The sequence below is a fragment of the Selaginella moellendorffii genome, unplaced genomic scaffold, assembly GCF_000143415.4.
Source record: "Selaginella moellendorffii unplaced genomic scaffold, v1.0 SELMOscaffold_43, whole genome shotgun sequence".
NCBI classification, from domain to species: domain Eukaryota; kingdom Viridiplantae; phylum Streptophyta; class Lycopodiopsida; order Selaginellales; family Selaginellaceae; genus Selaginella; species Selaginella moellendorffii.
The window spans coordinates 199,398-226,428 of NW_003314304.1; the positions used below are offsets into that span (position 1 = coordinate 199,398).

A 27,031-nucleotide genomic window follows, 5' to 3' on the forward strand; every position below is an offset into this window, starting at 1 on the left:
AGAGAGATTTGAAAATAATGTGTGGTGGTTCTTGGATCTAAAAGACGTTCGCCGAGGAGGTTAGTTGCCTTTTGGTCTGTTTTCTTTGTTGTCTTTTGAGAAACTTTTTCATTGATACTAATCACTATAATGCCTCTTTCGGATTTTTATAAAGCTAAGCTAATGGTATCATTCCCAGCCCCAAGGAGCCCACGATACGAGCTATATTACAGGTCTTTTACGGTCTACGCAAAGCAAGAGTTCGCGGAATCTAGCGATTACGAAAGTAGTTGTGATGGCAGTAGCAGCTCAGTGAGCAGTAAACACGAGGAAGGGATGAGCCGAGTCGCAAGTTTTTCTTTGTTGTCTAAACTTTTGATCCAGAGAGACGAGTGCAATGATCTTACTCCCCACCTTCAAACCAATACTCCTTCAGCAATTTTCGTTCAAGGTGATGAAAGTTCTTGGCGCTCTCTAGTCCTCACTGGGATTTTTCTTTTTGGCTTTCGCAGAATCTCTCGCAACTAGTATCCGTCAACTATGATATGCTGTTGCAGCAGAGTGGAAAGGATCTGCCAAAGTCTTGAAAATTTCATTCTGGAGTGACAGGTGAGGGGAGTGTTTTTCTTCTCCTTTTTTTCCTGTCTTCCTTTAGAGCAGAGAAATTACTTAACAGGGAACATAGTGATGTATGTACAATAGCATCTCTTTCACACACTCCCAGCGATGGATCTGGAAATGCCAGCGCTTGAATCGCTAGGATCGACGACGTTCTTGAAGCGATGCACCATATGTTCTCAAAGAGCTGTGCGTTCTGTTACCCCGATCGATTGATCGTCTCGGCCAGCACCATCGTCAGTCAAAGCAGGACTTGGATTTGATATTCACAGACATTTGCTTTGTCATTGTTTTAAAACTTTGATCTAGCTATTGACATTGTTGTTCCTTTGCGCGGCCAGGACGAGAGACATGCCGCTACGACAGACCTGCTCTATAGCTCTGCCATTTTCCACTGTATCAACTTGTTGCGGGCGGTATCGTGGCCTTTTGGTCTTGCAAAAGAGCCAGTCGAGTCCATTCAGCACCATGAACGTACCAATGCCGCCGGTCAAGCCATAAGCAATGGAGTACGTAAGAGGCATGAGGACGATGGTAATGAACGCCGGGATGGCTTCTCTCATGTCATCCCAGTCAATCTCCTTGACGGACTTCATCATCAAAACTCCGACGAGAACAAGCGCCGGTCCAACTGCCCAAGGTGGAATAGAAGCCAGCAGCGGTGTGAAAAACAGCGCCAGGAAGAAGTACATCGCCACAGCAAGAGCAGTAATCCCGGTTCTCCCACCTTCTCGGATCCCCGTGGACGACTCGATGAAAGCGGTGACAGGAGAAGTTCCAAGTGCCGAGCCGACCACGATTGCTGCAGCATCGCTCATGAAGGCCTGGTACTGCCCCTCGAAATCGCCATTCTCGTCGACGAAGCCGGCAAACTTGGCCATGGAGTAGAGAGTTCCGGTGGTATCCAGTATGTCGACGTAGAGGAAGGTGATGAGCGCCACCCAGAACTGGCTCTTGCCGATTTCAGCAAAGGAGAGAGCTCCAGCGGTGCCTTTGATGGTGTGAACGTCGACCACCTTGCGGAAGTACGAGTAGGCCGCGTTACCAGCGTCGGTATTTGGGAAGTACGTCACCTTCGTTCCCCGGAACCAGGAGATGCCGGTGACGAAGACAATGCCGTAGATCATGGCACCTTTGACACCCCTGACGATAGCATACGCGATGATGACGAAGCCGACGACCCCAAGCCAGAGAGTGGGATCTTCCATCCGGTTACGCGTGCACAGGACGTTAGAGGAGATGGTACCGCCGGGCATGAGACGGGAGACACCGGTTGTGGTGTTGGTGACAACCGGTGCTACCGCTACTCGGTCCGCTGCCGGGCATCCACCCAGCGTCACCAGAGATGACGGACTGAAGCCGATGAGCCCGACGCCTTCGCTCGACTGCAAGCCGATTAAGGTGAGGAAGACACCGATACCAGCCGCGCTGGAGATGCGGACGGGGCGGGGGATAGCCTTGGCCAGCCGAGTCCTGAGGCCGAGTGCTGCCAGCCCGAGAAAGATCAGTCCCTCGACGAACACAGCCGCTAGAGCTCCACCGTAGGAGACACTTCCGGAGCCGTGGAAGCCGACGACGGTGTACGCAAAGTAGGCGTTTGCTCCCATCCCAGGCGCCAGCCCGAGCGGGAGATTTGCGAACACTCCCATGATGACACTGCCGATGAGCGAGGAAGCTGCCGTGGCAACGATGAGATCACGCTTCGTCTGGTCCAGGCAGTCGGAGTATCCTTTGTTCTGGGCCCCTGGATCCTTGCACTCGGCACCTGGCTTGACAAGAGTGAGCGGTATACCGCCGGGAGTGAGCCCCGAGCAGCGCTGTGCCGGGATGGTGGCGTTGGAGCAGACCAGTCGGAGATGCCGCAGGGACCGCCAGAGTGGGTGAGTATGCTGGCGTTCACCGCGAGGATATATGCCATCGTGAGGAAAGTTGCTGTGCCGGCTCTCACCTCTCGAGTGAAGCAAGAGTTTCGCTCCTCCAGCTTGAAATACCTCCCGACTGTGCTCCGAGCGACTGCCATGTTGAGGTGATCTATGCCTGAGTTCCATTGCTCGCTCAATCCCCTGATAGAATCCACTGTGAAAACTTTGAGCAGCCGAAAGGGGAAGTCGGCAAGAAAAGGATGTTGAAATCCAAATATGTGTGATTATTTGTTCTATACCAAGTCATGCAAGAACAATGATTGTCCTAACAGCCGGGACGTTGTAAACTTGTGGTGTTGTTGTTTGTCTCTTCACGCAGATATCTTTCGTCCAGAGTTTTATGTGCTCGAGTTCCTGGAAGTTCGATTTCATCGAGGAACGATCACATACCTACCGAAGTTATTCTTCTAGCTGGAAATCTTCCGGGTTATCTACGCCGATCGGCTGCTCGGGCTGCTCAGAGACAACCTGGTGTTTGATCACACCAGTCTCTCAATTGCGATCATTCAAGCGTAGTTATTAAGCTTACGATTCTCGCTGGGGAGGGCAAGAGATAGTCCTCGAGCTCGTTGTCGTGAAGCTGGACCCTTGCGTCCAGGAGCTCCAGCGCTCGCTCCAGATTTTCCACAGACGGCTGCGACAGCGCGCGTCCTAAAAGCGAGAGATTTAGCGATCCATGGCCTTGGCACACGATATTTCGCAGCGATTCTCACCCGATGCAGTCGTCAGGCCTGGAATGTCGTGCACGGACGGAGAGGTTTCCAGCAAAACGGCCGTGTACCTGGACTCTCTGATGATCGTTGCATCTGGAGCTAGCGATTCTCCCGTGAGACCCTGGCGAAACAGAAATGCCGCATAGCTTACCGCGCCTAGAGCGCTCGTCCGCCATGGCCCTGTTTTTAGGGTTCTTGGGGGATTTGACCAGTTGGCATAACATTAGGGCTTTAGAGAAGCTATGGGGATTCTTTGTTTGCCGCCACCAGCGCCAGACAGGGCGGCCGGCAAGGATTTCGAGGAGGCGGTGGAGCGGCGCTGGAAATGGCTGCAATGCGTGGAGGATCTGGTGAGGAAGATTGTTCTAGGGGGCGAAGGCCGGATGTGGCTGTGCGCGGCGCTGGGATCTCTTGATTTGCCCCCGGCGGCGCAAAGAGCTGCGTTTCTAGGGCTCGTCTCGAAAGATGGCGAGGAAGGGCGCAGTATCCGGCAGCGCGTCATCCGGATGCTGTGCGAGAACAGGCCCGCGTGGGCAGCGAGGGTTCTCGCTCGCGACGATCGACTTCTAAGGCGATTCTTCGAAGGTAAACCATCGAATCTCGCTTCATGGATGTGATTCATGGGTTGCTTGCGCAGGAGATTCACAGAGAATACTTCAGTGGTTTGGGAAGTTCTCGAGCGGTGGCAACAGCGATCACCAGTGGGGTGCTCGAGCGCTGGCTCGATTTACTTTCGTCCATCGTGAATCCTGCTGGCATGAGCTCGATTGGAATGGCAAGCACGGCCAAGCTCCGGCCACGGTCGCGTCAAAGCCACATTACTTCCTCGAGCTTGATGTGTTGCGAACAGTGGACAACTTCCTCGACAAGGTACCATCCTTTTGGAGGTCTGACGAGCTCTGGGACTCCATGAAGAATGGAGAGTTTTTGAGCCTCGACATCGACTTCTTCATCAACGCGCTTGAGGAGAAGATGATGGTGGACGATTGCCCAGAGACTTGGAATCTCGTGGAAGACTACCTCGCGGAGGAATCGCTGTCCAAGCTCTCCAACTGCGTGCTCCATCTCCTCTCGGAGGAGAGCCTCTTGACTTTCGTGAACGAGCTCGTCTTCCAGATGAGCAGCAAGGGGCCGAGAAAGAACGAGAGGAAAGGTGGCGGCCGGGAAAAGCAAAAGACTTGGCTGCAAGAGGTGATTCTATCCGAGGAAAGGTGCCCGACGCTCTACGATGCTATCGTTTGCAACGCTTGTGCCAACCACAGGAGACAGATAGTGAAGATCGTTGGGGATGAAGACTACGAGGAAGAAACAAAGGTTTTGAAGCGACTACTTGGTGAGGCCGAGTGTGATCCAGCGGTGGTGTGGGCGGTGAGGAGGCAGAACTTGAAGCTGGATAAGTGGAGTTGCTTGAAGTTCCTGGGGCTGGAAGCACTGATGCTTTATTGGTATCTCACGGAGAAGAGCGGTCAGATCTCCTATCCTCTTCTATTCAAAGAGAACAGGATACGTTTCGACGCGGCTCCAGTAACCCCGAGGAAGAGGAAGAAGAGGAAAAGTCGGAAGAGCCGAAAAGATACAGAGGATTCAAGTAATTCTGGCTCTGATGATGGTGAAAGCAGCAGTATGGAGCACAAGTCGTGGAGATTGTGCACGGACAACTTTCGGTTTTTGTGGAGAAAGGTTTGCGAAACTGTTTTGTTTTTTTTGCTGACAAGATGATTTGCTCGCTCCAATTCCAGGAAGATCTTCCCGAACATCTCTCTGGTTACGCGTTTGACGAATGGGTCAGGTGGACGGTCGCGCATTGGTAGAAGAGTTCATGGAGTCAAGTCCTTTCTCTGTACTGAAAACTCCACATGCTTCATGTTTGCCGAAGAGGTACACGCTTTACAGTCCGAATTTCTTTTCTTTTCTTTTTCCGAACCAGATTTTTTATTTTTTATCTTTTTTTTATAGATTTTCTCGTATGAAGCAGCTCTTTCGATAGGTGAAATTCTGCGCGGCAACCTCAAGAATGAGGGTAAAGAGTTCTTTACTCCATCAGCAATGTTTCCGCTTAATCATGCACCGTTTCCTTTTCATTGTTCTATGTAGGCGCTCTTTGCATTGCGGTTTGGATTCGTTTTAAAGCAATGGCATGCTGACAAAAACAAGAAAACAAGCAAAGCACTCGTGTAAGATTCGAAGTTTTTTTCCGTTTAGACGGTTTTTACTGTATCAGAGATCGATGCCGGTAGTGATTCTTGATCTCCGCCAGTGGAAAATGTGCGTGGTTCCTTTCTTTTGGTTTCTTTTGTTCTCGCTGCTGCTTGACTAACCATCCATTGGTTTCCTTCTTCGTCGTTGTTTTATGTAGGTGCTCTTTGCATTGCGTGGTCCGGGCTGGCATAAAATTGACGACAATGAACGATAAGAGCAAGGACATGCTGACAAGAAAACAAAGGCAGGAGAGAGAGAAAAAAAATAGTTTGACAAGATAAAAATGAAAAAAAATAAAAAGACCAGGAAAACGGGAGCGAGCGAGCGAGCAACAGTGACATAAAGTAAAAGCGGGTGTAGATTCTAAGTAAAAATAGTAAGTTATCAGCTCTTTTTTTTCGTCTTTTATTCGCGCTCGAAAAGACATTTAGCATTTTTAATCTAAAATCCCTTCTAGAAGACCGTGAATGAGGTTTTTTTCCTCCCTTTTTTTTGTTTTTTTGCACCTACTACACTCAATCAAAAGATGAGAGAGTAATAAACTGATGGAAAATACTTATTGCTCAAATGATCGAAAAGAATAGTATTAGGCACCATTGTTTCGTTGTCATTAAATTATACTAGTCTTTCACGTGGCCACTTGAGAACAACAAACTAATCCAAAGCTGCGTGCATTTTTCTCGACTTTTTAAATCTTGGAGGCTACCAAGTCGTAGTCGATGCATCCAAAAGTATGATTAGATGCTGCACTTAATATGCTAGTGTCTTAGATATTTTTTTCCTTTTTTTTTCATAAACTCCGGAATCCACTCATGTTGTTAGTTATATTTCAGATCAGGGCATGTGCAACAGGGTATTTCGAGATCTACAAAATAGTATTTATTTGCATTGTTTTTATTCCAACACATAGTGCCTACGTTTTAAGGCATCTTTCCACTAATGGTAAGAAAATGGTAGAAAGGTGGCGGCATTCAATTCAAGCTACAACTTTCCGCGATCAGAACCCTTTAAACTTTAGAAATTTTACTATTGAACTGTGTTTTTTCTTTGCCAACTTTAGCTCGAAAGAAAGGTGGCGAAGCTCGGTAAAACCACACCATACCTTGTACACGCAACTCTACTCGTACACCTACCTCGCAACAACTTTGCACCTGTAACCTTTGATTTTTTATTTAGAAAATACTAAGAAAATAAAAAGTTACAATATTTTTCTTTGGGAGACGCACTCACCGTTTTTTTTTCTATTTCCGTGTATCTTATTTGGATTTTGTTACAAGCACCAAGCTTGGGGCCAGTAAGGTATACAAAAAAATTCTCCCCACCAAACCAGCAATATATAAGCAATTGAGTAAACAATTACAACTGTTTTGAGGAAAAAAAGGGCAGTTTTTTTAATCTCTGGCATTTTGTGTTGCTTCTCCTTTGGGATGTGTTTGTTGACAGGCATGGCTTTTTCCTGCTCCCAACAAAAAAAAAACCACACAGAACTGCACACACAGATCCAAGGGAAACCTACAGGAAGCAAAGGTGTGTTTTTTTCATCATCTTTTTGGCTTTGGGTACCCTTTTTTTTTTTTTTCTGGCTAAGTTGTTGTTTGTCCATTGCATCTTTGCTTTGAATCCAATCCTTCCTTCCCTTTTTTTCTTCTTCCAGCTTTTTTTTTTCTTTTAGGTCCTACCTAGCTGCTAGGCTAAGCTAAAGTAGTGGCATGGCATTCTGTGTGATTTTTTTTTTTTTCCTGCCAAAGTTTTTTTTTTTTTTTTTCATTTCTTATGCTTAAAAATAAGGCAACCCAAAAGCTTGTGAGCACCAAGCTCTTCTTGGCTATGGCAGTAGCAGCAGCAGCAACAACAAGAAGAAAAGATGGCGTAACAATTTTTTCGTGATCAAGGGCTCCAATCTCTGGATTTCCCTGTGCATTTTTTGCTGCTTGGCTACATAGTGTGTTTTACCTTCTTCTTCCTCTCCTCTTTTTTTTTCTTTGGAGTTGGAGTTCCTCAAGAAATTTCATGTGGGTTTGCGCTGCGCATCGCCATCGCGCCCTCTCGGCGCCTCGCAAGAACCAGGGGCCCTGATTGACATCGCCAGTGATCGATCCATCCATTATCTCGTTTGCCCAGGTGCGTGAATCGCGGCCTTAAAACCTCGGGCGCCCGTGTGATTGTTTTTCTTTTTCTCGTTGTCTGGAGAGATTAGGGCGACTCCTGTTGCTGGAGATCGATCTCCTCCATCCTTTCCTGCTTGGTTTGATCGGCTTCTCCCGCCCGCTAGATCGACGCGCAGAGAATGCAGATCCTTGAATTCTCTCTCCATTCGTTTTGAAAAATACCTATGTGCGGTTTGCTCCTTTGAGAGTTTAGCGTGTTCTTTCTTCCATCAAAGTTTAAAGTGTGTGTCCTTCCTCTCCTCCAAGTGTGTGTTCTTCCATCCAAAGTTCCTTGCTTCCTCGCTCTCGCTCGCTCTCTCTCGCTCTCTCTCTCTCTCTCTCTCTCTCTCAATCTTTCCTCTCTTTTATTAATGCGAGAACTTTGCTCACAGATCCAGCGCGCATGATGGATGATACGCAAAATGTGGTATGTTCTCCAAGTTTCTTGGATCGTTTGCTTGTTTCCTTGCTTTATCTCTTCTTCTTCTTTGCCAATTGAATCACAACCCTTAAGAGAAAATTTCGCTTTTGCCACAGCACGAAGATAACAAGGAGTCGCCAAAGCTGCTCGAGACCTCCAACCTTGTTCGCCTGGATCACCAGCAGCAGCAGCAGCAGCAAAACCTCCACCAGCAGCTCGCCAAATCCATCCAGTTCCACTCCAAAGTCATGGACGTGCTCGTCGCCTACGGCGCGTGCAAGCGCAACCAAAACCACACCTCCGCCACCCCGGTGCTCGACGGCTGCATGGAATTCTCCTCGAGCTTCAAGGGCGAGCGGAAATGCGAGGCCTGCGGCTGCCACCGGAGCTTTCACGAGCGGATCATCCTCATGCGCGATCAAAACGGCACGATCAGCTGCGCCTCCCAGATGGTTCCTCCGGAGATCGGAGCTCCCTTCCAGCGGAAAGAAGCGGATCATCCTTACTTAACAAGCGCCGCGGCCGCGGCCGCCGCCGCCGCCGGCATGATCAACGTAAACTCTAACTCCTCCGCTGCCGCCAGCAAGCGGAGGAAACTGGACGAGTTTTGCAGCGACGATGGCGGTGGCTACTCGGATCTCATCCGCTCCACCTCGCCGCCATCCTCTGGGGCGATCATTCTCAACCCGAGCCAGCAGCCACTGCCGCTCCAGAGCCTGGAAGTGATCGATGGCGAGGTCAAGAGCAGCAGTGGCTGGCTGTGCGAGGCCGACAAGGAGAAGCTGCTGGGATCGTCCTACAAGAAGATCCACCACCACGGCGACTTGGGCTTCGCCGCGGCCGCCAACCCGGCCGCCCCGCCCGAGAAGCTGGCCTCGTTCTTCGAGAGGCTCCAGAAGGAGCACCCGGAGTCGCCGCTCAAGCTCGAGTTCGTGGATGGAAGCTGGCGGGTCTTGTGTGGAGTTTGCGCGAGGTATTTGCGAGCGGACAAGAAGGGGGAGACGCTACACAACATCCAGAAGCAGCACTTCGTCACGCCCAAGCACATAAGCAACCTCAAGGCCAAGCTGGAAGCTCCCGACGAGATGGAGTTTTGGCTCAAAAGGATGGCCAAGTTGAGGGAGAAGCGAGCGCAGCAGCGAGCACAGCCTCGTTTCATCACTGCTGGGTGATCGATCAGGGATGGATGATCTTCCAGAGATTTTTTCTTCTTTTCCTTTTTGAATGATTGCGGTTAAAGGTTGCAAGCTTTGCTAGCTTCCTAGCTCTTCTTTTTATCACCGCCCATCGCCCAGGTAGTGTTCGTGCTCTTTTCCTCTTCTTGTGCTTACGTTGCTGGTAATAGTTATAATAATCTTTGGACTAGATCACTTGTTTTGGCTCTCCAGATCCGATCCAATCCATCCAATACCAACATTCTCATACTTGTTTATTAACCCAAGATTAAGTTAAAAAAGATTTCTTTCGCCCTCGTATCATCACATAAAGAACGAAACGGTCAATGTATAGATAGAATTTACATTTCACAGTTAGACTCAATGATTTGCTTGTTCTCTTCTCCTTGTTGTGTTCTTCGCTATACCTCAGGGAAAATGCAGTATTTCTCCTGTTTCATTGTGCCGCCGAAGGCAGGATCAAACTTTAGCTTGTAGAAAGTGGAATTCCGGCAGGCGACAAGAATGGTATAGGGTTCTTTGCTGCTGAAAGTTACCACGGCGTGGGACTTTGTCTTGAGCTGAAATTGGGCAAACGACCACTGGGAGCTAAAGTAGCTCGGGAGAACACCTGCATGGACGTGATCAATACTTGTACGACAGTGAAGTTTCCAAGATGATCTTACCTCTCATGAAGGAGAGTGACGAGGTTGGATTCGTGGCTGTCACTTCGTGATTTGAGGCGGCCGAAGAGTTTGAAGTCGTGGAAGAATCCGGGACGTTTACCTTGAATACGTGAATTGTGCATTTGTCACTGGTGAGCGCCAGCCAGTGATTGTCCGGAGAAAATGCCATGCTCCAAATCTCGGCTTTGTCTTTGCCTCTTCGAAGCTGGAGAAACCACAAAAAGAAAACTTATAAGTTGCCCGTCAACTCTTTCAGGGGACATGTTTCTTACCTCTTGAAGCTTCTCCCCCCAGCCAGTGGAGATCGAGTAGATCTTCACGACCGTCCCCTTGATGCTCGCAGTGGCGAGGAATCGACCATTCTGGCTGAGTGCCAAGCACGAAAGTGTGTTTGCATGAGCGTTGATCGAGAAGGGATGCCTGTGAGCAGCGTGAATACGAACCTCGCCCTCCGAGAGCCCCGGAATCGCGAGAACGTATCCGGGACTTAGGGCACACACTCCTCGAAGGTTGCAAGTGGTGACGCTGCGGTATATCCTTGAGGTCTCGTTTGCCTTGACGTAAACATGTAGCTCCACCTTGTTTTGCATCACAATCGCCACAGCATCGCCCGAGACCTTGATCGCCAGGACTTGAGACGCGCAATTGTACGAGTTTGAGGAGATCCTGCCCTGGACCTCGTCCCAGATCACCACCCTTTTGTTGTCATCCAGTGGGAACTTGCCGCCACCCAAAAGGAAGAGCCTCAGATTGTCCTCCATCTCAGCGATGGCGAGACCCTTTGCGAGCTTTGGGTTCCTCCCAAAAGCGAGTTTGAGAGGATCACAGTCGTAAACCTCGACACCATCGTTGCAAGCGCAAACAAAGCGAGTGCTATCGTGATTGAATGCAACGTGTTTGTAGTAATCGTCCTTCTCCCCCATAATCTCCTTTTTCAAAAGATGTTTCTAGGGCTCCTCCCTTAAATAGAATTATTTAGGCTTAGGGTTTAATATGCCATGTGGATATACGATGGCATTGCTGGCAGTGACGTGTATAGCAGCGAGGCTTGACATGTGGCGGATGGAGGTTTAGGGTTCTTGGATGCGAAGAAGGGCATTCTTTGCGAGGTTTTTCGCGACAGAGAATCGGGGCTTTGCGCCGGAGCGATGCCTCAAAGAGGAGATGCTGGGTGTTTACACGCGAGCCAGCGGGCGGCTGGGGGATCTGGAGGGAATGATGGGCGGCGCTGGGGCGGCGGAGACGGTGGTGCCGTGGACGGCGATGGTGGCCGGTCTTGTTCGCCAAGAGCTCTTCCGCGATGCCATTCTCGTGTTCCGGCAAATGCAGCTCCAGGGTGTAGCGCCCAACCGCGTGACGATCATGACGGCGCTCACTGCCTGCCTCAATCTCGCGTCCCCGCCGCTGCTCCGCCTCCTCCACTCCATCGCCGCCGACGCCCAGCTCGCCACCGACATCGCCATCGCCACCTCGCTGCTCAACATCCACGGCAAGATCGGCAGCCTCGCCGCGGCCAAGGAGATCTTCCACTCCATGGAGATCAAGTCCGTGATCGCCTGGACAGCGATGATGGCCGCGTGCGTCCACCACCGCGAGAATCGAGAGGCGCTCGTGTTCTTCCGGAGAATGCTGCTGGAACACTCGATCGCCAACACGATCACCTTCGTCACCGTGCTCGGTGCTTGCGGCAATTGCCGCGAGGGGGCATCTGTCCACAAATGGATGATCGAGTCTGGAATCTCTGCCAGCAGCGTTTTCGCGAGCACCGCGATCGTCACGATGTATGGACGATGCGGTAGCGTGGATCACGCGAAAGAGGTGTTTGATTCAATCGCGGAGAAGAATTTCATCTCGGGAACGCTATGGTGGCAGCATTTGCCCAGAACCGGCATTGTGCTCACGCTTTGGCGATGGTGCGCTCCATGGATCTCGAGGGACTCCACCCCGATCGAGTCACCTGGCTGAGCGTGCTGGGCAGCGTCGCGGAAATCGATCTCCGTGATGGGCGATGGATCCACTCGCGGATCCTGGACAGCGGGATCGAGCTGGATTTCGCGCTGGGGACGGCACTGCTCAACATGTACGCCAGGAACCACAGCCTCGAGGAGGCGCTGTGGATCTTTCGCCACGAGATGAGCTCGCGGAGCTCGATCTCCTGGAACACAATGCTGGCAGCATCCGCGCACATTGGCGGCGAGGGCGTTTTTCTCGATCTCCTCCGCGAGACGAGGCTCGAGGGAGTGATTCCGAGCGAGGGGGCGATCGTCGCGTGTCTCGGTGCTTGCGCCAGCACGATCGGGGAGGGAGAGATCGTTCTCTCTCACGCGAAGGAGCTGGGGATTTGTATGAAGAGAGCTCTTCCAGCTACTGCAGCAGTGACGTTCTTCCGGAGATCTGGGAGGCTGGCGGCGGCGAGAGAGATCTTTGATGGTGTGGAGGAGGATGAGAGGGATTTGCCGCTGTGGGGGACGATGATCGCCGGCTACGCCGATGATTTCCAGCTCCGCCCCGCGATGGCACTGCTGCGAGGGATGCAGCACTGCGGTGTTCTTCCCAGCAAGGTGGTGATCGTCGCCATGATCAACCTCTGCGCGGCAGTGTCGGATCTTCGCCAAGGCGAGATTTTCCGCGCTTTGTTCGTGGAGTCCTGTGGGATCGATCGAGAAAACTCGGCGGTGGTGGCCAACGCGCTTGTAGATATGTATGGGAAGTGTGGAGCGTTGTCGCTCGCGAGAAAGCTCTTTCGAGAGATCCCGGAGAAGGACTCGGTGTCTTGGAACTCAATCGTATCAGCGCTTTGCGATCATGGTCGGGGACGAGAGGCTTTGGAGCTCGTCCGGGAGATGATGCTCGAAGGCATGGCGTCTAGCAGCGTTGGATTCCTCGCGGTGCTGAGCTCCGGATCTCTGGAGCTTCCGGAAGTGAAGACTTTCGAGGCGATCTTGATGGAGCTCGGCATGGATGAAAACTCTGCCACCTCGCTCGTCACCGGCTATGGGAAGTGTGGAAATTTGGCAGACGCGAGAAGGGTGTTTGAGGAGACGATGATCGATCACAGGGTGGTGGCGTGGAACTGTTTGATATCGATCCACGCTGAGAACCGCGAGCTCCAGCGAGCTCACAGGACGTTTCTCGAGATGCTTCTCAGCGGAGTGGCTCCGGAGAGGATCACCTTCATTGTGATCTTGAGCGTTCTGGTGGAGAGCTCCGGACAGGATTTGCGATCGCTGGAGCTCGTCCGCGCTTGCATTGCCGAGGCCGGCCTGGAGACCGAGCTCGTTGTTGGAAACGCTCTCATCAGCGCGTTTGGAAAGTGCTCCAGCCCCGGCAACGCTCGAGAGATCTTCGACGCTATGATCGAGCGCAACAAAGTCTCGTGGACTGCGATCATCGCTGCGTACGCTCACAGCCACCATGGCGCCATCGCCAAGCTGTTCTTCCGGCGAATGCTGCGCCAAGGCGAAGAGCCCGACCGAGTAACCTTCGCCACCATTCTCTCCACTTGCACCACCGCCGCCGCTCTCGTCGAAGGCAAGCGCTTCCACGCTCTGCTCGCCGAGCGCCCGGCGATGGAGATGGATCCCGTGGTGGTCTCGGCGCTCATCCACATGTATAGCAAGTGTGGAAGCCTCGAGTCCGCGAGCAAAGTTTTCGATCGTGGACGGAGCTTCTTGCTGCAAGAGAACTTGCTGGTGTGGACGTCCGTGATCTCGGCCTATGCTCACCACGGCGATGGCGAGAGAGCTCTCAAGCTCTTTGCGCGAATGCAGCAGGCTGGATTGCGAGCCGACGGCGTGACGATACTGAGCGTTCTCTCGGCCTGTGCCAAGGCCGGGATGCTCGAGACCGGGATCCAGTTCTTCGCGTCTATAGCTCGGGATCACTGCCTGGAGGTGACTCTGGAGCACTACAGCTGCTTGGTTGATCTTCTGGGACGAGCGGGAGAGCTCAGTGCTGCCCAGGAGCTCGTCCGGAGAATCCCCGACGCCAGAGCTTACGTGAGCTTCTTGAGCTCGTGTAGTGTTCAAGGAGATGTTGAGCTGGGAAGAGTGGCGGCGGAGAATGTGAGTGTTTTAGATCCAAGCATCTCCGCTGGCTACGTTGTTCTGTCCAATTTGGTATCAGGGAAACTGCCATGAACTCAAAAGATCGTCTTCGCCATAGAGCAATCACCGATGTCGATCGATTCTACTCGCCTCTGGAGCTTTCTCCAGCTCCGGTCTTGTACCGGTCTTGATTCCTAGAAATCTTTAGAGCATCCACACTTCCATTCTCTTTACCGTTCAATCTTTCTCTTTCACCAACACTGTGGTCCGATACCCGCGTTTCTCCTTCAATTCCGAGCCCATTCGGAATACCAGTGTTAGACACTTTTTACTTTGGTGCAATCTTAATGTCCCTTAATCTTAATTACTTACTGTCCCTTAGGGTGCTGCTCTATATCTCTTTGCCTTACCTCTTTCGCCACAATGTCTAGTGGCTTTCATTTTCATTTGATTCCTCCCTTGTGTGCCATGCCATAGCAAGGAATCCAATGCTGATGCCAAGCCTCAAATTGTCTCCTCACTTGCCATGGTCCTGTAGCATTGTCTCCTTGAGTTGTACTGCCACTAGCATGATTAGATTTTCTACTTTGGACTCAATGGTCTCCAGGGATCGTGCTAAAACTGCAGAATTTTTTTTTTAGAAGGCATTGCTATAATCTGTAAATTACATTTGAAGATTGTTGAGTAGGTTAAATTACTTTTTAAAGATATTATGATTAATCATTAAAGTCATTTCAAGGATTATACTATAAACTGTAAATGTTAGCTTTATAGTATCTTTTATTTTTTTATTTTGAAATATTTCCTTTAGGTTTACATTATATGTAATTATTGCAAGTATGTCTAAACTTTGAAGGGGGACTTCATTCATTTTTTTTCGAAAGGCTGAGATTAAATATTCATATCATATTGCAAGGTTTAAAAAAAATCAAAATTTTAAAGAAAAATAGAAAATATCAAAATAATATATATGTCAGTTTATTACATTTTATAGTGGATTAATTTATGATAAAAATATAAATAATTTTTTAAAAGTATTATGATAAAATCGTATTATTTGATAAAATATATATTAAATTTATTCTATCCAAAATCTACTAATTATAATGTAGAACAACACATTGATACTACTATTAAACACATAAAAGTTATCATTAAATTCAGTTATTTATTACCCTTCAACCTAATAAAAGTTTTGAAAGTAGCCATTTATTTTCAAATTTTTTCTTTATACATTGAGTATTTTAATGAAAGGTCACTCAAAATTTTAATATTTATTTAATAATATTTGAGAGTAAGTGGAATCTAATTGAGAGAGTTTTAAATTACTTAAAGAATTTCTAAACTACTTAAAAAGTGATTGAAATTTTTCTGTGTAAATTAAGTTGTTTTTGAGGGTACTGGGAGAATGAAAATAGTGCCCCTTTTCAAAGTGGAGAGACAATGAAAATGATATATGGGAAAAGATTTGAAAAATTATTTGAAGAGTTGAAATCTAAAGATTTATTTGCTCTGATATTTTTTGCTCACGATAGTGAGTTTTTTATCTATATAATATTGCTAGAACAAAGTCCTTATAAATAAAATTTTTTATACTATTATTTTAACACTCAGTTGGGTTTTAAAAATCTTTTAAATATATTTAAGAAAAAATAAAATTAGATGACGGTCTTATCTTTTTAAATATTTATTACACTATTTAAAACATTTTCAAAAAAATATTAAAATATTGATACAAGAAAATATCTTTACAAATTTAAATACCTTTAAATTTTTACACTATAGTCAATAAATAAATCTTATATATATGACTAATTAATTTAAATAACATTAAATATAAGGTTTCATTATAAAAAATAAATTTTAATGAGTCCTTCTTTAGCAACAAGGCTTGATAAATAAAAGCAAAAGTGAGTGATGTGCCTTGTCTAAAATATTTATTTCAAATTTTTTTGTAAAATTAAAATTACTTTTAGATTTACAAAATAAAACATTATGTAAATTAAAAATACATAGAATATCATAACAAAATAATAATTTTTTTCTTGCATTTTATTTATGCTAAGTTTTACTAATCATTTGATAACATAAGAAACATTTGCACAAGAACTCTTCACTACTCATATGATTCCTCATTTCCTAAAAGCATCTTAGTGTCTAGATATTTCATTGCAGCAACACTAACAAGATGATGTTAATGCCAAGGTCTTCACCTAGGAAATAAAGGCTACTAATCTAAAAAACATAACATATTTAGATTTGCATGAAACAAAAGGCTTAAGAAGCAAACACTAAACTGCATTATTAACTTATATGGCTTTTGATGAAGATAATATAATTATTGAAAAGTATCATCATAATTGTCAATATGTCTAGATGCATAATTGAAGATATCTATGAGAATGCTCTAACCCACATGAATGGTTGTACTTAAAACATTGTACCATTGTAATGCCATCCCTTGAAGACATGTGGGAAACTCAAGCAAACACTAATTATCATCCTAAGAATGGTAAGTGGTCATCATCATAAAGTGATTAAAGTAATGTTACATATCATCTTTAAGATCCCTATAGAAAAACTTTGGCTAGATGTGAGAATTGGTAATAAAAGTAGGAGGAATTGTACTTTGCATCATAAATGCCACTATTAATTGAGTCTGATTGTTCAATTACACCCACATAATATTGAATAATTACATTAATTGCTACTCTAGAGTCAAAAAAGGAGAAGGCTATTGCTTTACCATGAAAATGAATAAAAAAGAAAAAAAAACATAAGAGAAGAAATTAAATAGGTTTCAAGAAAAATAAGATTTAGATAATGCAAAAGTTAGATTTAAACTAAAGGCCCAAATGTAAACACTTTTCTAAGGACAATTAAAATTACCACTCTCTTTCACCAATGTGAGTATATAAAATATAGAAATGAAATGTAGAAATGTATATATCAATTAGCCCAAAAACTTTAGTTTATATATAGAAATTAGTAGTCTGGATTGAAATCAATATGAAAACTATCAAAATTCCACTATACTAATATTAATATATAGTATTATATGACCTCATATAAAGAGTTAAATTTAATTTAGTTTTTAAAATATTATCATTGCTAGAATGAAGATAAACTTTTTCACACAAGAAAAATTGCTTATATATGAGGTCAGTAATAATCTCAGTGTTTGTGATATTAGCCAAAGACTGATCTCAGTGTATATGAAAACCATGACTTGGATGGAGCTTTCAATTTTTTTAATTTTACTTCTCACATATATAAGATCCCCAAGGTTGATATATATAGATTAGAGTGGCAAACTTCTCAGTGTAGAGATTGTTTGAAGTAACAACCAATTTTTCTTTCTTGCGATGAAGATTTCTGAAGTCTTGTCCAGGAAGAAGAGCATGTTTTTTTTTCCTTCTTGTCCAGGAAGAGCTCCACTCCGAGATGTCGCGTTCTCAAACGTTTCCAGAGAGAAACACTGGAGATGATTAGATGATTGCAGATCTTCACTGTGCACACCTCGAAGCATGCCTGGAATGAAGAAAACACTTGGCGGAGGGGAAAAACGGATGGATGAACAATGGGCTGCCAAAACATGTTTTACACTCTTTTGTTCTGGGCTATGGCTGTCTTGGCTGAGGGGGAGTGTTGGGTATAGCCAAGAGAACGGATATATAAGACCGAGAATGGAGCACCAAGGAACAAGCAAGAGTATATAGAGAGAGTGGCCAATCGACAAAACAGAGGATATTCTCGAGAATTCTAGGTGCTTTGGGCATGGCGGGGACATTGCCTTTGCCGCATTTTCCAAATTCTCCGGCACTTGGTGGAGCTTCTACGAGGTAGAGAATGGCATTTTGTTCCTCACAGACTATAAGAGCCCAAAGTTGATTTACAGGCTATGCTGCCAAAGGAGGGATAGTGTTTCCAGATCCTCCATTGATACTCCTGCCAATGCCAGACTTCTCACTGGGTGTAGAGATTCTTTCAATCAGCAGCCAAATTTCTATCTTGTCCGTGAAGCACAGTCCGATGAAGATTTCTGGGTAAGTGTTTCTCGGGGCAAACTATATCTAAGTTTTTTCCTTCTTTGTTTTAAACTTTTCCAGACAGCTTCCTGGCTGCGTTCTGAATGCTACTTTGAAGATCAAGGCTCTGATCGGTACACTACATTTCAAAAGAAAGAAAAAACACCAAATGTTCTCTTTGCTTTTTTTTTTTTCCGCTGTGGCAGCTTCGTCCAAAGCTACAAAAAGAAATTCTCCGAACAGGTGATATAGTTTATAGCCATTGTTTCTTGAAGCTTTTGGCTCCCTGAAATGTGGCAGGAGTTCATAACTTTGAAGCGACGCTGCGCTGGAAGATATGGTAATTGCTTACGATGCACCTGCTTGTTAGCGGTAAACTCTAGAGCTCTTTTCTCTTAGCTTGTATGTAAGCATCCTCTCATGCCAGGTTCTTAACGATGGATCATCCCTGCTCAATCGGGTCATTGGAACAACGGACTTAAGCTTGCGTCAAGCTTTGCCAGGAGTGGGCTTTCTTTGCGTTTGTTCTTTCTCCTATGTGTGTGATTCCTTGTTTGTTCCCAGGATGACTCGAGGACTCTTGGCATTCAAACCCAGCCTTATGGCTACATTGCAAACGTATGCGTGTCGAGAAGCCATCGGAGAAGAGGAGTTGCCTCCAGTTTGCTTGAATCCTCTGTGCAAGTAGCCAAGTTTTGGGGTTGGATCCTTTCTTTCCTCTTGCTTACTCATAATTCTTCTTCTCGTTCATCTTTCAGGATTGAAAAGAGTGTATGTTCATGTCGATTCTGGTAACAAAGCTGCAAGGCTGGTCTATCATCGCCAAGGATTTCAGGTAAATATTGGTTCTAGTTTTTCACTTTTTTTTCCCAAACTACAAACTTTCTAGCTTGTACAAGCGCGAAATCCCGATGATCACATCTTGCTGCTTAGCCTTGAGCTGTAAAACTTGAGGTAATACACATACCATAAACTTGAGCTTTCTCTCTGCTCTAACATTGTTTTTCAGTCCAGTAATGTCACATCCAGTCCATCCATTCGAGCTCATCTCGCGGCTGCAATGCCTCCACGTAGTCGTAGGAATGAAATAGGGCGCGGATGTAAATTTCTCGCGTGGCGAAGCTCGCGTTTTCGTCAGATCCGATCTGAAGAGTTTCCAGCAGCTCCAGAAAATTCCGGATGGTTGTTTGCAAATGCCGAGCGGTAAGCTTTTGATCCTTCTCTCTTTTGATTCTTTGTAGCTAAGATTTATGATCGATTTGATCGCTTTGGTTCGTTTCAGTCGACCAGGCTCTATTGTTTCGTCCACAAAGTTCCAGTGTGCTCTCAATGCATTTGCTTCCAGCAACATCAGCTATGCGTTGTAAGTTTCTAGCTTTTTTTCTTCGCAAGAACGAGTAACAAAACAATTTTTTTTTTCTCGTCGAAGGTCCGAACTTACGCGGAATGGGTTGTGGATGGAGATTACGATTGGCCTCCTCAGTGTAGTCTCTGCCAGCAATCGCTACTCGGTGCCGAGGGAGACGTGATTCGTCTCGGTTGCTTGCGTAAAACTTCTCCTTTTTTCTACGATCGTATCGCTCTGATGCTCTTCTTCTTTCGCAGATCTGCTGCACGGAGCTTGCCTGAAAACGCTCTTGACGAGTGGCGACTTGCATGGTTCTTCGCCGCATGCGTGCCCGTCCTGTTCATCTGTGGTACGCCGAAAGTTAGTCACAGATCTTCGAAATAAAACGTACCTCTTTTCTGAAAGGTATGGCCTCCGAAGAACTTCAGAGATCTTGGCACTGGCCTCCCTCTCGTTCTAAAGCAGGCAATCTCTCAGGTGCGTTCCTCTTTCCCTTCCTGTAGTCGTATCTGTCGATGTTGGTTTCCTGTCAGACTAGTGGCGATGGTACTGAAAGCTTTCCCAAAGAAACTCGTGATCTTTCCCCGGAAACCAGCTCTTCGGAAACAGTGCTCCTCAGCGAAGCACCAAAGCTCTCGTCCAGCGTTGTCGACATGAGAACCAGCCAGGAATTCGAGCACCCGGTAAGTTTTTTCCTGTTCGTTTCCCTGTGTTCTTCAAGTTTTCATGCCAGCCGAGCTCTGTACGCGACGAGAACGAGTGGAAGTATCGCCGCCGAGGTAACGAAACTTTGTACGCTTTTCCACGTCCATTTCACTTGTCACAATCTCTGGAGCCGGGTGTGTAGGTCCAATGCACAGACAAGTGGCGAGGCACCTGCTTCCTCTCTGGGCCTCTTCTCGAGCAGCAACAACACTGCCTTTGACCACTGCCGAGGACTGTCGTCGAGCTTCCAAGGCCAGTACCAGCAAGATTCTCCTGTTTGTCGCAATCATGTAAGGAACTGGACCGCCTTGTTATGGAATGCTCATTAGAATCTTTACAGGTCCTGTATAGCAACAGTGGTCTTGTTATATCAAAGAATCCAGCGATGAAAGGATAGAAACAAACTGATGCTAGACACACCGAGCTTGTGTAGACGATTCTCTTCTTAGAAAGAAAAGTCACTCAAAATCATTAGAACATGGAAAATGTAACAGTTAGCAGCTAAGAAAACCTTCTCAAATGTTGTTCTCGGCTGGATCCGCTGCTCCATTCTCACCACCTGGAAGATCGACAAGTCAGAAGTCTAGAAACATGACTGCTAGTTGGCAATTTCCTGGGAAAAGAAAAGAAAAGATCGGATTTACCTTCTCCATCCGAAGCACCATAGGCAGCTTTTCTGGAAGGGAGAGGCTGGTGGGGAGTAGGCTGAGGAAAAAAAAAAAAAAAACAGAGGCACTGTAAGCACGAGCAACATTCCCGGGACGAATGCAAGAAATTTACCTGCAGTTTTGGACGAAGGGATTCGATCAAACTCTTTGGCTTCTGACCGACCGGTCCACCTTGCTGTTAAACTCGCGATTAAGAAAGAGAAAAAAGAAAAAGAAAAGCATGACTGCACCGCACCTTTCCAAGAGCCCAGTCCGCGGAATCGAAGAACGCTCGCTCGTGATCCTGTAGAGAAATGGGCGGCATTTTAGAAGAGAAGGAGAAGGAAATTCTCTTCTTCGTTTTCTTCCTTGCTTCAAGCTTTCTAGCTAAAGATCTTCTAGTTTTCTAGCAAGAAATCCTCTAGGTGGAGAAACAAACCATGGAACTCACCTTGGAAATGAGGGGTGGTTTCTTTGGTCTCAATCCGCCATATTTCCTCTTCACTGCGGCTTCCTATAGCAACAAATCCAAAGAGATCTCTCAATTCCCGGACAAGGACGATTAGAATCAAACAATCAAAGAGACCTCCTCTTCCGGCGATGGCATTCGCTGCTCCTCGGCCGCGTGGCTCACAGCTGCCGCGTCTTCATCCTCTCCCGGCGATGGCCGCTGGCGCTGGCGCTGCTCCTCCTCGTCGCCGGGATTGCTGCTCTTGGCATCCATTTCGCGATTCCAACCGATCGGACCGGGCGACAACGCTGCGGCGCTCCACGCGATACTGCCAATCGACCTACCGTGACGCTGCAAATGCCCCAAGAATATCCCTGGCCAGTAGTAGAATATGCTGTTTACTTTGAAAAAGCTTTCTAGCTGGGCGATGGATCATTCTCATCGCTTCCAGTGGCGCATCTCTGGTAGAGCGCAGTCTCGAGCTCCATGCAAAGGCCCTCGAGCTGCCTAATGCTTCGCCGCAAGCGAGATCCAGCGGATTTGTTCCCGGCGTACGCTTGGACTGCATCGATTTCACTGTCCGCTACCAGGAGCGTCATCTGCGAGCGCACCGATCGATGGAACAAGTTGAGTTTCGAGGCAAAAGAATCGAGAAACGATGAGAAGTTTACCTCGGAGTAGACCTGAGAGATGTAGAGCTTGGTCTCGTCTTCCAGGCCCTCCTGGTCTCCCTCCGCCGCTCCTTGCTCTTGGTCCTGGCAAATCACACAGAAACTGGTGAGTTGACAAGATGGAAGAACAGCAAGCACTTCACCTTCCATATCTCTAGAGAATACTCGCTACAAAACTTCACACATTTACCAGGAGCTCGTCGTGGTATTCAGCATTCAGCACCTTCTCCAGTACCAAGATCCTCTTCCGGAAAAACTCCATCGTCTTCCTCTGCAACTGAGCGTCCATGGCGTCCCTGTGCTCGTCAGAGTGTGGATCGCTGGGCTTGGCCGCATCCTCTTGCTTGTCGCCTGTGAGATTCTTGTTTTCTGGATGAAGAGGTATTGCCTCCGCGCCTGCGTCCTGGTTTAAGTCCGTCGTTGCTGGCGCGCTGGAGTTTGAGTTCGGAATGGACGAAAAGAGTTCCTGGAACAGCACTGGTTGCAGTCCATACTCTTCATCTTCGCAAATTGCCTGCCACCTTCCATATCCATGCCTAGAGGACAGTCCAGTCTTGAGTTGAGCTCATATGTGAAAGCGACAAGGTGATACATACTTGACAATGCCTTTCAGTAGCTTGCGGTCTTGCTCTTCTTTCCAAACTTTGGTCTCTTTCAGGGCCGCGTATTTATTGTAAGCGACGCTGGGGAATAGCGACGTGGAAGGATTCTCGTTCAGATTTTTCACCTGTTAAGGACCTTGTAAGTCGACAAGATAGGCAGCATTTTCCATGGGTACCTTTTCCCAGATGAGATGAAGAATCGCGAGCCTCACAAACACGTCCTGTATGCGCAAGCCTTCTTTCGGAATGCCGTCTGAGAGCCGTAAAACTCAGAAAAGCAAAAGGAAATGGCCGCACAAACTTTTACCTGAGAAAGTTGGAATGTCTGTCTGCTCTTCCGTTACATGCATCAAGAATAGTGCAGCATATCTACACACAGCAAAAGAGGTGAGGATTGCAATATAAGAAACGCAACGTACTCTTTGATCTCATCAACAGTTTTATGCTTGAAACAGGAGGCAAACTCTGACCAGCTAAAATCGCCGAATCCGAACCTGGAATGCATTGTAAGTAAGAAACGAGCCGTCTAAGAAACGTGTGACAACCTCATCAACACTTGCACAAACATAGCTCGCTGCTTCCGGTTAAAACCGAGGATGAGAATCGATTTTCCTTCTCCCTCCATAAGAGGAGGCGGCCCTGTAGCTTCCACTGACGGACACAAACAGCTTATGAAATCAAAATCTTTTCTGTCTAAGTGCATACCGCGTGGTTTTTTCCTTGAGCCAGGGGTTCTTTTAGCGGCATCTTTGCTAACCTCAGCTTCTGGCTTATTATCGTCTTCTTCTTCGGAGCTAGTATCGGACATTCCAGCCAAGTCGTCCTCCGCAGGAAAATGGTTAACCTGCAGTAAGATAGTTCATAATACTTTCGACGAGAAAAACATCTAGGACAAAAAAAGAATCGGCAAAGACCTGCTTGCGGCTTCGTTTCCCCTTTCCCAGTTCCTCCCGAGCTCGAGCTTCGTATTTGTTCTTCAAAAGATTTTCCCAGTATGTAGTCCTTGCGGAAGGATCCATGGTTTGAGATTCTAAATCCGCTTCTGCCTCCTTTTCTTGCTCAATGGCTTCCGCTGCCTGCGCATCCCCTTGATTTACGTATTCAAAGTTTGCCACCTACAGAAAGATGCGTATCAGATAATCTGTTAGCAAGAGTAACGGAGCCAAACCTTGAAAGCTTTGAAAAAGCTGTTATCCTCGTCAAGCTCTTCGGTTTCCTCTAAAAGTGACCGGTCCAACAATCTGCTACAAATATTTATAATAAGAAACAATAACAATGACAATCTCAACCTGTCAATAGCAGAATCATCGTAGTGAATTTGCCGCAGTTTTGCCTCCTCTGCTGTTTCGTCCGCAAACAGCTCCTTCGCACCATATCTTAAAATGTCATCTAACTCCTCCTAAAAAGCTTTCGAGTGTCATGATATATATACATATATATTTTTTCTCGTGGCTCACCTGATTAAGAATTTGAGTCTTCATGCGTCCAACCACAAGATGCTCAAGCACCATCTTCTTCTTTGACAATTGCATCATCCTTTCCTCAATGGTCCCTCTCGTAATAAGCCTATAAATCATCACCTGCAAGCTTCGAAGGAAACATTGAGAGCCACAATGAGTGGTAACACCAACCTTGCTGGTCTGTCCCATACGATGTGCCCGAGCCATAGCCTGCATGTCAGCATGAGGATTCCAGTCACTGCCAAAAACATTTAGTCCTTTTTATCTGCTTCAAATCCTATTGCACCTGTCATATATCACCACGGTGTCGGCAGTAGCCAGGTTAATGCCCAATCCTCCAGCTCGCGTGGAAAGAAGAAAGCAAAATATTTTGGAGCCTGGCGCATTGAATCTATCAATTCGACTTTGCCGATCGGCACCAGAGACTTTCCCATCGATCCTTTCATAATTCCAGTTCTACAAAACAATAAACAATTTTAAAAACAGAGAAAAAAAGAAGAAGAACAAGAGGAAGAGGAAGTAAAGTAACCTTGTAAGCAAGCCAATCCTCCAATATATCAAGAACTCTCTGAAACTGAGAATAAATCAATACTCTGTGTCCTTCGGCTTTTAGCTTTGTAGTCATTTTATCTAGAAGCAGCAGTTTGCCAGACGCCTCAACTAGCGTTCTAAAATGAAAGAAAGAAACATCAGGAAAATCGTAGACCTCAACAGAGTGAAGCTTACTTTTGAACTGCGTCTTCATCTTCCGTTTCTTCTTCGACTCCATCTAAGAGAAATGGATGCGCACAAATCTTCCGAAGCTCCATGACCAAGTTGTTTAGTGACACCTGCACCATTGCACTTGTAAGAAGAATACAATATATGTTCTTCCAACCTTACTTGTACACCACTATGCCGTGATAAAACTTCATAGTTGCGAGTAAGCACCGCCCGATAGTAGTCTTTTTGTATGGCGCTGAGCTCCACACGAACAATTAGCTCTTTTTTTGGAGGAAGCTCCTTCAGCACATCCTTTTTAACCCCTGCAGCAAGAATTACAGTAAGAGTATGACCACTTCCGAATTAAACACACTTCTTAGTAAATGTGATGATAACATGGTATGCAGCCGCTGGACTTGCTCTTCATGGTTGATATCTTTAAATTCGAGTTGAAATTCTTCTAGGCTAGAAAACTGCAATGGATAGATATAATACGCACATGAATGACAGTTCTCACAAACCTTGCTAGAATCCAGAAAATACATCAATGTAAAAAGTTCGTCTAAATTGTTCTGCAAATCAACAAGAAAGTGTTGATGTAGATATAAAAGTTGAGACATCTATATATACCTGTAAGGGAGTTCCAGTCAGTAACACACGGCTGTAAGTAGAATAGTTGTGTAACGTCTGAAAAAGTTTGGAGTCCTTGTTTTTAAGTCGATGTCCTTCATCAACAATCTGCAATATGCACGTCAAGTTTTGACCGAAGACAAAAAGAAACTTACAAGACACTCCCACTTTATAGGTTTCAAGACCGCACTGTCAGTGTTCACCATTTCGTAAGATGTCAGAAGCACGTTAAACTTTACCCGCCGTTGCCTGCTAGCATTCTTCTTTCCTTTTTCAGGTTTTCTCTCCTTCGGAAGAAAAAATTCCTTCTGTCTAATGATTTCTCGTGCTTGGGCAGATCCTATATACGTGACCTGGTTAAGAAGGTTAAGCAAGAATACCGAGAGTTTTCTTGAAAACTTACAATACTCATTTGTGGTGCCCAAATTGAAAACTCACGCTCCCAGTTTCGCAGCGTTGAGAGTGGTGCCACAATCAAATGTGGTAATGAAACACCCTCGTGCAACAATGATGTTAGAAAAGAAATCGTCTGTATCGTTTTGCCTGAATAAAAAAGCATTACATCTTTCATAAAAAAAAAAAAAACTGAGAAAAAAAGTAGTACCTAAGCCCATTTCATCCGCCAAAATAACAGGCTTTCCCTGCTGCCAGGCATATCGCAAGAAGTTGAGCCCTTCCAACTGATAAGGATGTAAGACACCTGGAGACAAACGCCAAAGTTCAAATCAAGAGAAAACCTCGCAACTTACGTACCTCCGACCACGAATTCTGGTGTTTTGTCATAAGGAGTAAAAGCTTTCTGACGCCTTTTATCATGATCAACATCCTGGTATTCTTCATTAGTCGAGGCCGCTTTGTATCTTTTTATTTCAGCCTGAAACGCGACAATGTCATCCTCGGTCTCCCAAGTACATTCTTCGTACCCAAGCTCTTTCCATTTCACCAGAAATTCATCTTTACCAGAACGCTTCCTAAATCATCCACATTCCAGATCAGTAGAGAAAAAAAACCTTTTTATACCTATAGTCGATGATTCTATCCACCGTAGTCCATTCCGGTTTGACAGGAACCTTTTCTTCCTCATCTTCTAGTTTCAATTCTGATTGCCGATTAAAATTCATCAACCTGAGCCGTATTCCTGGATAAGACTTTATTGCTTTGTCTAGAGCGGCCTGTGTCACCCTTGAAGATAAAGAGGAGAAAACAAATGACACAAAGAAAGAAAGAAAAAACGACATACATACCAGGAGCAATGCATGTAAGACTTGGATTTCCACTTGACCAAGTAATGCTTGGTGGATTCTTCGGCGACTCCAGCATCCTCTGATGGCTCTGGTGGCCGTATTTGGCAATCCAAGATTTTTTCCAAGTCCGCAAGAGGCTCTCTCTAGACGAGAAAACACAGTCAAGAAAAGAAAACCAACACCAAAGTTGGCTTACGCATTTGAGGCAGCTCCAATCTCCCTTTGGAACAGACTTCATCGGTGGATCCAAGCATTCGAGGTGATAGACCGCTGTGCAAGTATCGCAGCAAAGGAGCTTTCCTCCAAGAGAACAAACGCTACAATGATCGTCACTCTGGAAGAATAACACAAGCAATTAAGTCTCGAAAGTTTGGCGCATCTTACTTGCTTGGCTCCTCCGGCGTCTGCAGCATTGGCTGCATTCCCGGCGGCATCGTCATCGTCAATTTCGTCGCTGTCAGCTGCCTCTTGCTCTCGATAGGATGGCTTCTTTCTCGATCTCGTCCTCAGCCGCCCCGCCATTGTGCTCGAGTCCTGGAAATGCAGGCCCGGATTGACGAATGCTCTCTATTTCCTCTAAGCATACCTGCTCTTCGCTCTCTTTCGCCATGGCGGAAATAACCTACACGAACACAAATAAGGAAGAACCCTGATGCAT

General features: G+C 46.3%; 9 protein-coding genes and 1 pseudogene across 16 annotated transcripts; 5 read left to right on the top strand and 5 right to left on the bottom strand.

Moving 5' to 3' along the window:
• Window positions 1–902: 902 nt before the first annotated feature.
• Window positions 903–2,766, bottom strand: LOC9647053 (annotated as a pseudogene).
• On the bottom strand, window positions 2,708–3,425 carry LOC112349886. 2 transcript variants are annotated; one of them, XM_024685074.1, is made up of 4 exons: window positions 3,384–3,425; window positions 3,233–3,325; window positions 3,049–3,170; window positions 2,708–2,987 (listed from the first exon to the last, which is right to left on the bottom strand). In XM_024685074.1, the coding sequence occupies exons 1-4, from the start codon at window positions 3,406–3,408 to the stop codon at window positions 2,919–2,921; spliced, it is 309 nt and encodes a 102-aa protein (XP_024540842.1). In that variant the 5' UTR covers window positions 3,409–3,425; the 3' UTR covers window positions 2,708–2,918. The 2 variants fall into 2 exon arrangements, with proteins under 2 accessions (XP_024540842.1, XP_024540841.1); XM_024685073.1 differs by having other exon boundaries at window positions 3,233–3,331.
• A 49-nt stretch (window positions 3,426–3,474) lies between these two features.
• On the top strand, window positions 3,475–5,837 carry LOC9647054. The gene is made up of 5 exons (XM_024684930.1): window positions 3,475–3,817; window positions 3,870–4,912; window positions 4,972–5,110; window positions 5,189–5,252; window positions 5,327–5,837. Exons 1-3 carry the CDS (start codon window positions 3,475–3,477, stop codon window positions 5,041–5,043), a joined length of 1,458 nt encoding a protein of 485 aa, XP_024540698.1. The 3' UTR covers window positions 5,044–5,110; window positions 5,189–5,252; window positions 5,327–5,837.
• Window positions 5,838–7,216: 1,379 nt separating this feature from the next.
• Window positions 7,217–9,364, top strand: LOC112349903. Of its 2 annotated transcripts, XM_024685153.1 has the most exons (3): window positions 7,217–7,552; window positions 7,971–8,005; window positions 8,116–9,364. In XM_024685153.1, exons 2-3 carry the CDS (start codon window positions 7,982–7,984, stop codon window positions 9,169–9,171), a joined length of 1,080 nt encoding a protein of 359 aa, XP_024540921.1. In that variant the 5' UTR covers window positions 7,217–7,552; window positions 7,971–7,981; the 3' UTR covers window positions 9,172–9,364. The 2 variants fall into 2 exon arrangements, with proteins under 2 accessions (XP_024540921.1, XP_024540920.1); XM_024685152.1 differs by lacking the exon at window positions 7,217–7,552 and having other exon boundaries at window positions 7,932–8,005.
• Window positions 9,365–9,706: 342 nt separating this feature from the next.
• Window positions 9,707–10,762, bottom strand: LOC9649601 (autophagy-related protein 18a). The gene is made up of 3 exons (XM_024684931.1): window positions 10,112–10,762; window positions 9,940–10,044; window positions 9,707–9,784 (listed from the first exon to the last, which is right to left on the bottom strand). The coding sequence occupies exons 1-3, from the start codon at window positions 10,760–10,762 to the stop codon at window positions 9,707–9,709; spliced, it is 834 nt and encodes a 277-aa protein (XP_024540699.1).
• Window positions 10,763–10,922: 160 nt separating this feature from the next.
• On the top strand, window positions 10,923–13,978 carry LOC9647055 (pentatricopeptide repeat-containing protein At1g11290, chloroplastic). The gene is made up of 2 exons (XM_024684932.1): window positions 10,923–11,752; window positions 11,875–13,978. The coding sequence occupies exons 1-2, from the start codon at window positions 10,923–10,925 to the stop codon at window positions 13,976–13,978; spliced, it is 2,934 nt and encodes a 977-aa protein (XP_024540700.1).
• Window positions 13,979–17,452: 3,474 nt separating this feature from the next.
• LOC9649602 lies at window positions 17,453–19,050 on the top strand. 2 transcript variants are annotated; one of them, XM_024685027.1, is made up of 10 exons: window positions 17,453–17,727; window positions 17,784–17,931; window positions 17,995–18,047; window positions 18,120–18,156; window positions 18,214–18,285; window positions 18,341–18,418; window positions 18,478–18,613; window positions 18,672–18,748; window positions 18,803–18,867; window positions 18,928–19,050. In XM_024685027.1, the coding sequence occupies exons 1-9, from the start codon at window positions 17,663–17,665 to the stop codon at window positions 18,857–18,859; spliced, it is 723 nt and encodes a 240-aa protein (XP_024540795.1). In that variant the 5' UTR covers window positions 17,453–17,662; the 3' UTR covers window positions 18,860–18,867; window positions 18,928–19,050. The 2 variants fall into 2 exon arrangements, with proteins under 2 accessions (XP_024540795.1, XP_024540794.1); XM_024685026.1 differs by having other exon boundaries at window positions 17,485–17,727; window positions 18,923–19,050.
• LOC112349862 (zinc finger protein-like 1 homolog) lies at window positions 18,948–20,445 on the top strand. 2 transcript variants are annotated; one of them, XM_024685024.1, is made up of 9 exons: window positions 18,948–19,116; window positions 19,196–19,276; window positions 19,343–19,460; window positions 19,519–19,610; window positions 19,667–19,738; window positions 19,795–19,944; window positions 19,995–20,040; window positions 20,109–20,256; window positions 20,307–20,445. In XM_024685024.1, exons 1-9 carry the CDS (start codon window positions 19,093–19,095, stop codon window positions 20,353–20,355), a joined length of 780 nt encoding a protein of 259 aa, XP_024540792.1. In that variant the 5' UTR covers window positions 18,948–19,092; the 3' UTR covers window positions 20,356–20,445. The 2 variants fall into 2 exon arrangements, with proteins under 2 accessions (XP_024540792.1, XP_024540793.1); XM_024685025.1 differs by having other exon boundaries at window positions 19,343–19,451.
• On the bottom strand, window positions 20,399–21,413 carry LOC9649603. Its single transcript, XM_002980016.2, has 6 exons — window positions 21,200–21,413; window positions 21,065–21,127; window positions 20,870–20,917; window positions 20,747–20,809; window positions 20,611–20,671; window positions 20,399–20,525 (listed from the first exon to the last, which is right to left on the bottom strand). The coding sequence occupies exons 1-6, from the start codon at window positions 21,335–21,337 to the stop codon at window positions 20,482–20,484; spliced, it is 417 nt and encodes a 138-aa protein (XP_002980062.2). The 5' UTR covers window positions 21,338–21,413; the 3' UTR covers window positions 20,399–20,481.
• Window positions 21,414–21,435: 22 nt separating this feature from the next.
• On the bottom strand, window positions 21,436–27,008 carry LOC9647056 (CHD3-type chromatin-remodeling factor PICKLE). 4 transcript variants are annotated; one of them, XM_002980017.2, is made up of 30 exons: window positions 26,960–27,008; window positions 26,758–26,907; window positions 26,570–26,707; window positions 26,374–26,516; window positions 26,150–26,311; window positions 25,883–26,100; window positions 25,734–25,829; window positions 25,533–25,672; window positions 25,285–25,482; window positions 25,130–25,237; window positions 25,021–25,071; window positions 24,873–24,972; window positions 24,680–24,822; window positions 24,524–24,627; window positions 24,327–24,465; window positions 24,084–24,253; window positions 23,969–24,035; window positions 23,795–23,917; window positions 23,627–23,736; window positions 23,506–23,578; window positions 23,252–23,452; window positions 23,043–23,181; window positions 22,883–22,988; window positions 22,757–22,831; window positions 22,645–22,706; window positions 22,514–22,590; window positions 22,332–22,462; window positions 21,926–22,271; window positions 21,736–21,819; window positions 21,436–21,663 (listed from the first exon to the last, which is right to left on the bottom strand). In XM_002980017.2, the coding sequence occupies exons 1-30, from the start codon at window positions 26,981–26,983 to the stop codon at window positions 21,481–21,483; spliced, it is 3,861 nt and encodes a 1,286-aa protein (XP_002980063.2). In that variant the 5' UTR covers window positions 26,984–27,008; the 3' UTR covers window positions 21,436–21,480. The 4 variants fall into 4 exon arrangements, with proteins under 4 accessions (XP_002980063.2, XP_024540789.1, XP_024540791.1 ...); XM_024685021.1 differs by having other exon boundaries at window positions 22,883–23,181; XM_024685022.1 differs by lacking the exon at window positions 21,436–21,663 and having other exon boundaries at window positions 21,879–22,271; window positions 22,883–23,181.
• Between the last annotated feature and the right edge of the window lie 23 nt (window positions 27,009–27,031).

Bases quoted from the DNA above. Each gene is read 5' to 3' on its own strand.
- LOC112349886 (XM_024685073.1), bottom strand. From the start codon at position 3,408: ATGGCGGACGAGCGCTCTAGGCGCG. The intron at 3,332-3,383 runs GTAAGCTATGCG...GAGAATCGCTAG, and splicing joins GGACGAGCGCTCTAGGCGCG to CTCCAGATGCAACGATCATC. The intron at 2,988-3,048 runs GTAAGCTTAATA...ATCAAACACCAG, and splicing joins TGCCCTCCCCAGCGAGAATC to GTTGTCTCTGAGCAGCCCGA.
- LOC9647054 (XM_024684930.1), top strand. From the start codon at position 3,475: ATGGGGATTCTTTGTTTGCCGCCACCAGCGCCAGACAGGGCGGCCGGC. The intron at 3,818-3,869 runs GTAAACCATCGA...TTGCTTGCGCAG, and splicing joins TCTAAGGCGATTCTTCGAAG to GAGATTCACAGAGAATACTT. The intron at 4,913-4,971 runs GTTTGCGAAACT...CTCCAATTCCAG, and splicing joins TTCGGTTTTTGTGGAGAAAG to GAAGATCTTCCCGAACATCT.
- LOC112349903 (XM_024685153.1), top strand. From the start codon at position 7,982: ATGATGGATGATACGCAAAATGTG. The intron at 8,006-8,115 runs GTATGTTCTCCA...CTTTTGCCACAG, and splicing joins TGGATGATACGCAAAATGTG to CACGAAGATAACAAGGAGTC.
- LOC9649601 (XM_024684931.1), bottom strand. From the start codon at position 10,762: ATGGGGGAGAAGGACGATTACTACAAACACGTTGCATTCAATCACGAT. The intron at 10,045-10,111 runs GTAAGAAACATG...TGGTTTCTCCAG, and splicing joins GGGGGGAGAAGCTTCAAGAG to CTTCGAAGAGGCAAAGACAA. The intron at 9,785-9,939 runs GTAAACGTCCCG...ACGTCCATGCAG, and splicing joins GCACAATTCACGTATTCAAG to GTGTTCTCCCGAGCTACTTT.
- LOC9647055 (XM_024684932.1), top strand. From the start codon at position 10,923: ATGCGAAGAAGGGCATTCTTTGCGAGGTTTTTCGCGACAGAGAATCGG. The intron at 11,753-11,874 runs GTGCGCTCCATG...GATCCTGGACAG, and splicing joins GTGCTCACGCTTTGGCGATG to CGGGATCGAGCTGGATTTCG.
- LOC9649602 (XM_024685027.1), top strand. From the start codon at position 17,663: ATGGCGGGGACATTGCCTTTGCCGCATTTTCCAAATTCTCCGGCACTT. The intron at 18,419-18,477 runs GTGGGCTTTCTT...GTTTGTTCCCAG, and splicing joins TGCGTCAAGCTTTGCCAGGA to GATGACTCGAGGACTCTTGG. The intron at 18,749-18,802 runs GTAAATATTGGT...CAAACTTTCTAG, and splicing joins ATCATCGCCAAGGATTTCAG to CTTGTACAAGCGCGAAATCC.
- LOC112349862 (XM_024685024.1), top strand. From the start codon at position 19,093: ATGGTTGTTTGCAAATGCCGAGCG. The intron at 19,117-19,195 runs GTAAGCTTTTGA...GGTTCGTTTCAG, and splicing joins TTGTTTGCAAATGCCGAGCG to TCGACCAGGCTCTATTGTTT. The intron at 20,041-20,108 runs GTAACGAAACTT...CCGGGTGTGTAG, and splicing joins GTGGAAGTATCGCCGCCGAG to GTCCAATGCACAGACAAGTG.
- LOC9649603 (XM_002980016.2), bottom strand. From the start codon at position 21,337: ATGGATGCCAAGAGCAGCAATCCCGGCGACGAGGAGGAGCAGCGCCAG. The intron at 20,918-21,064 runs GTGAGTTCCATG...ATTTCTCTACAG, and splicing joins AACCACCCCTCATTTCCAAG to GATCACGAGCGAGCGTTCTT. The intron at 20,672-20,746 runs GTAAATTTCTTG...TTTTTTCCTCAG, and splicing joins CCCTTCGTCCAAAACTGCAG to CCTACTCCCCACCAGCCTCT.
- LOC9647056 (XM_024685021.1), bottom strand. From the start codon at position 26,983: ATGGCGAAAGAGAGCGAAGAGCAG. The intron at 26,708-26,757 runs GTAAGATGCGCC...TTATTCTTCCAG, and splicing joins ACGCCGGAGGAGCCAAGCAA to AGTGACGATCATTGTAGCGT. The intron at 24,628-24,679 runs GTAAGGTTGGAA...GCAATGGTGCAG, and splicing joins CACGGCATAGTGGTGTACAA to GTGTCACTAAACAACTTGGT.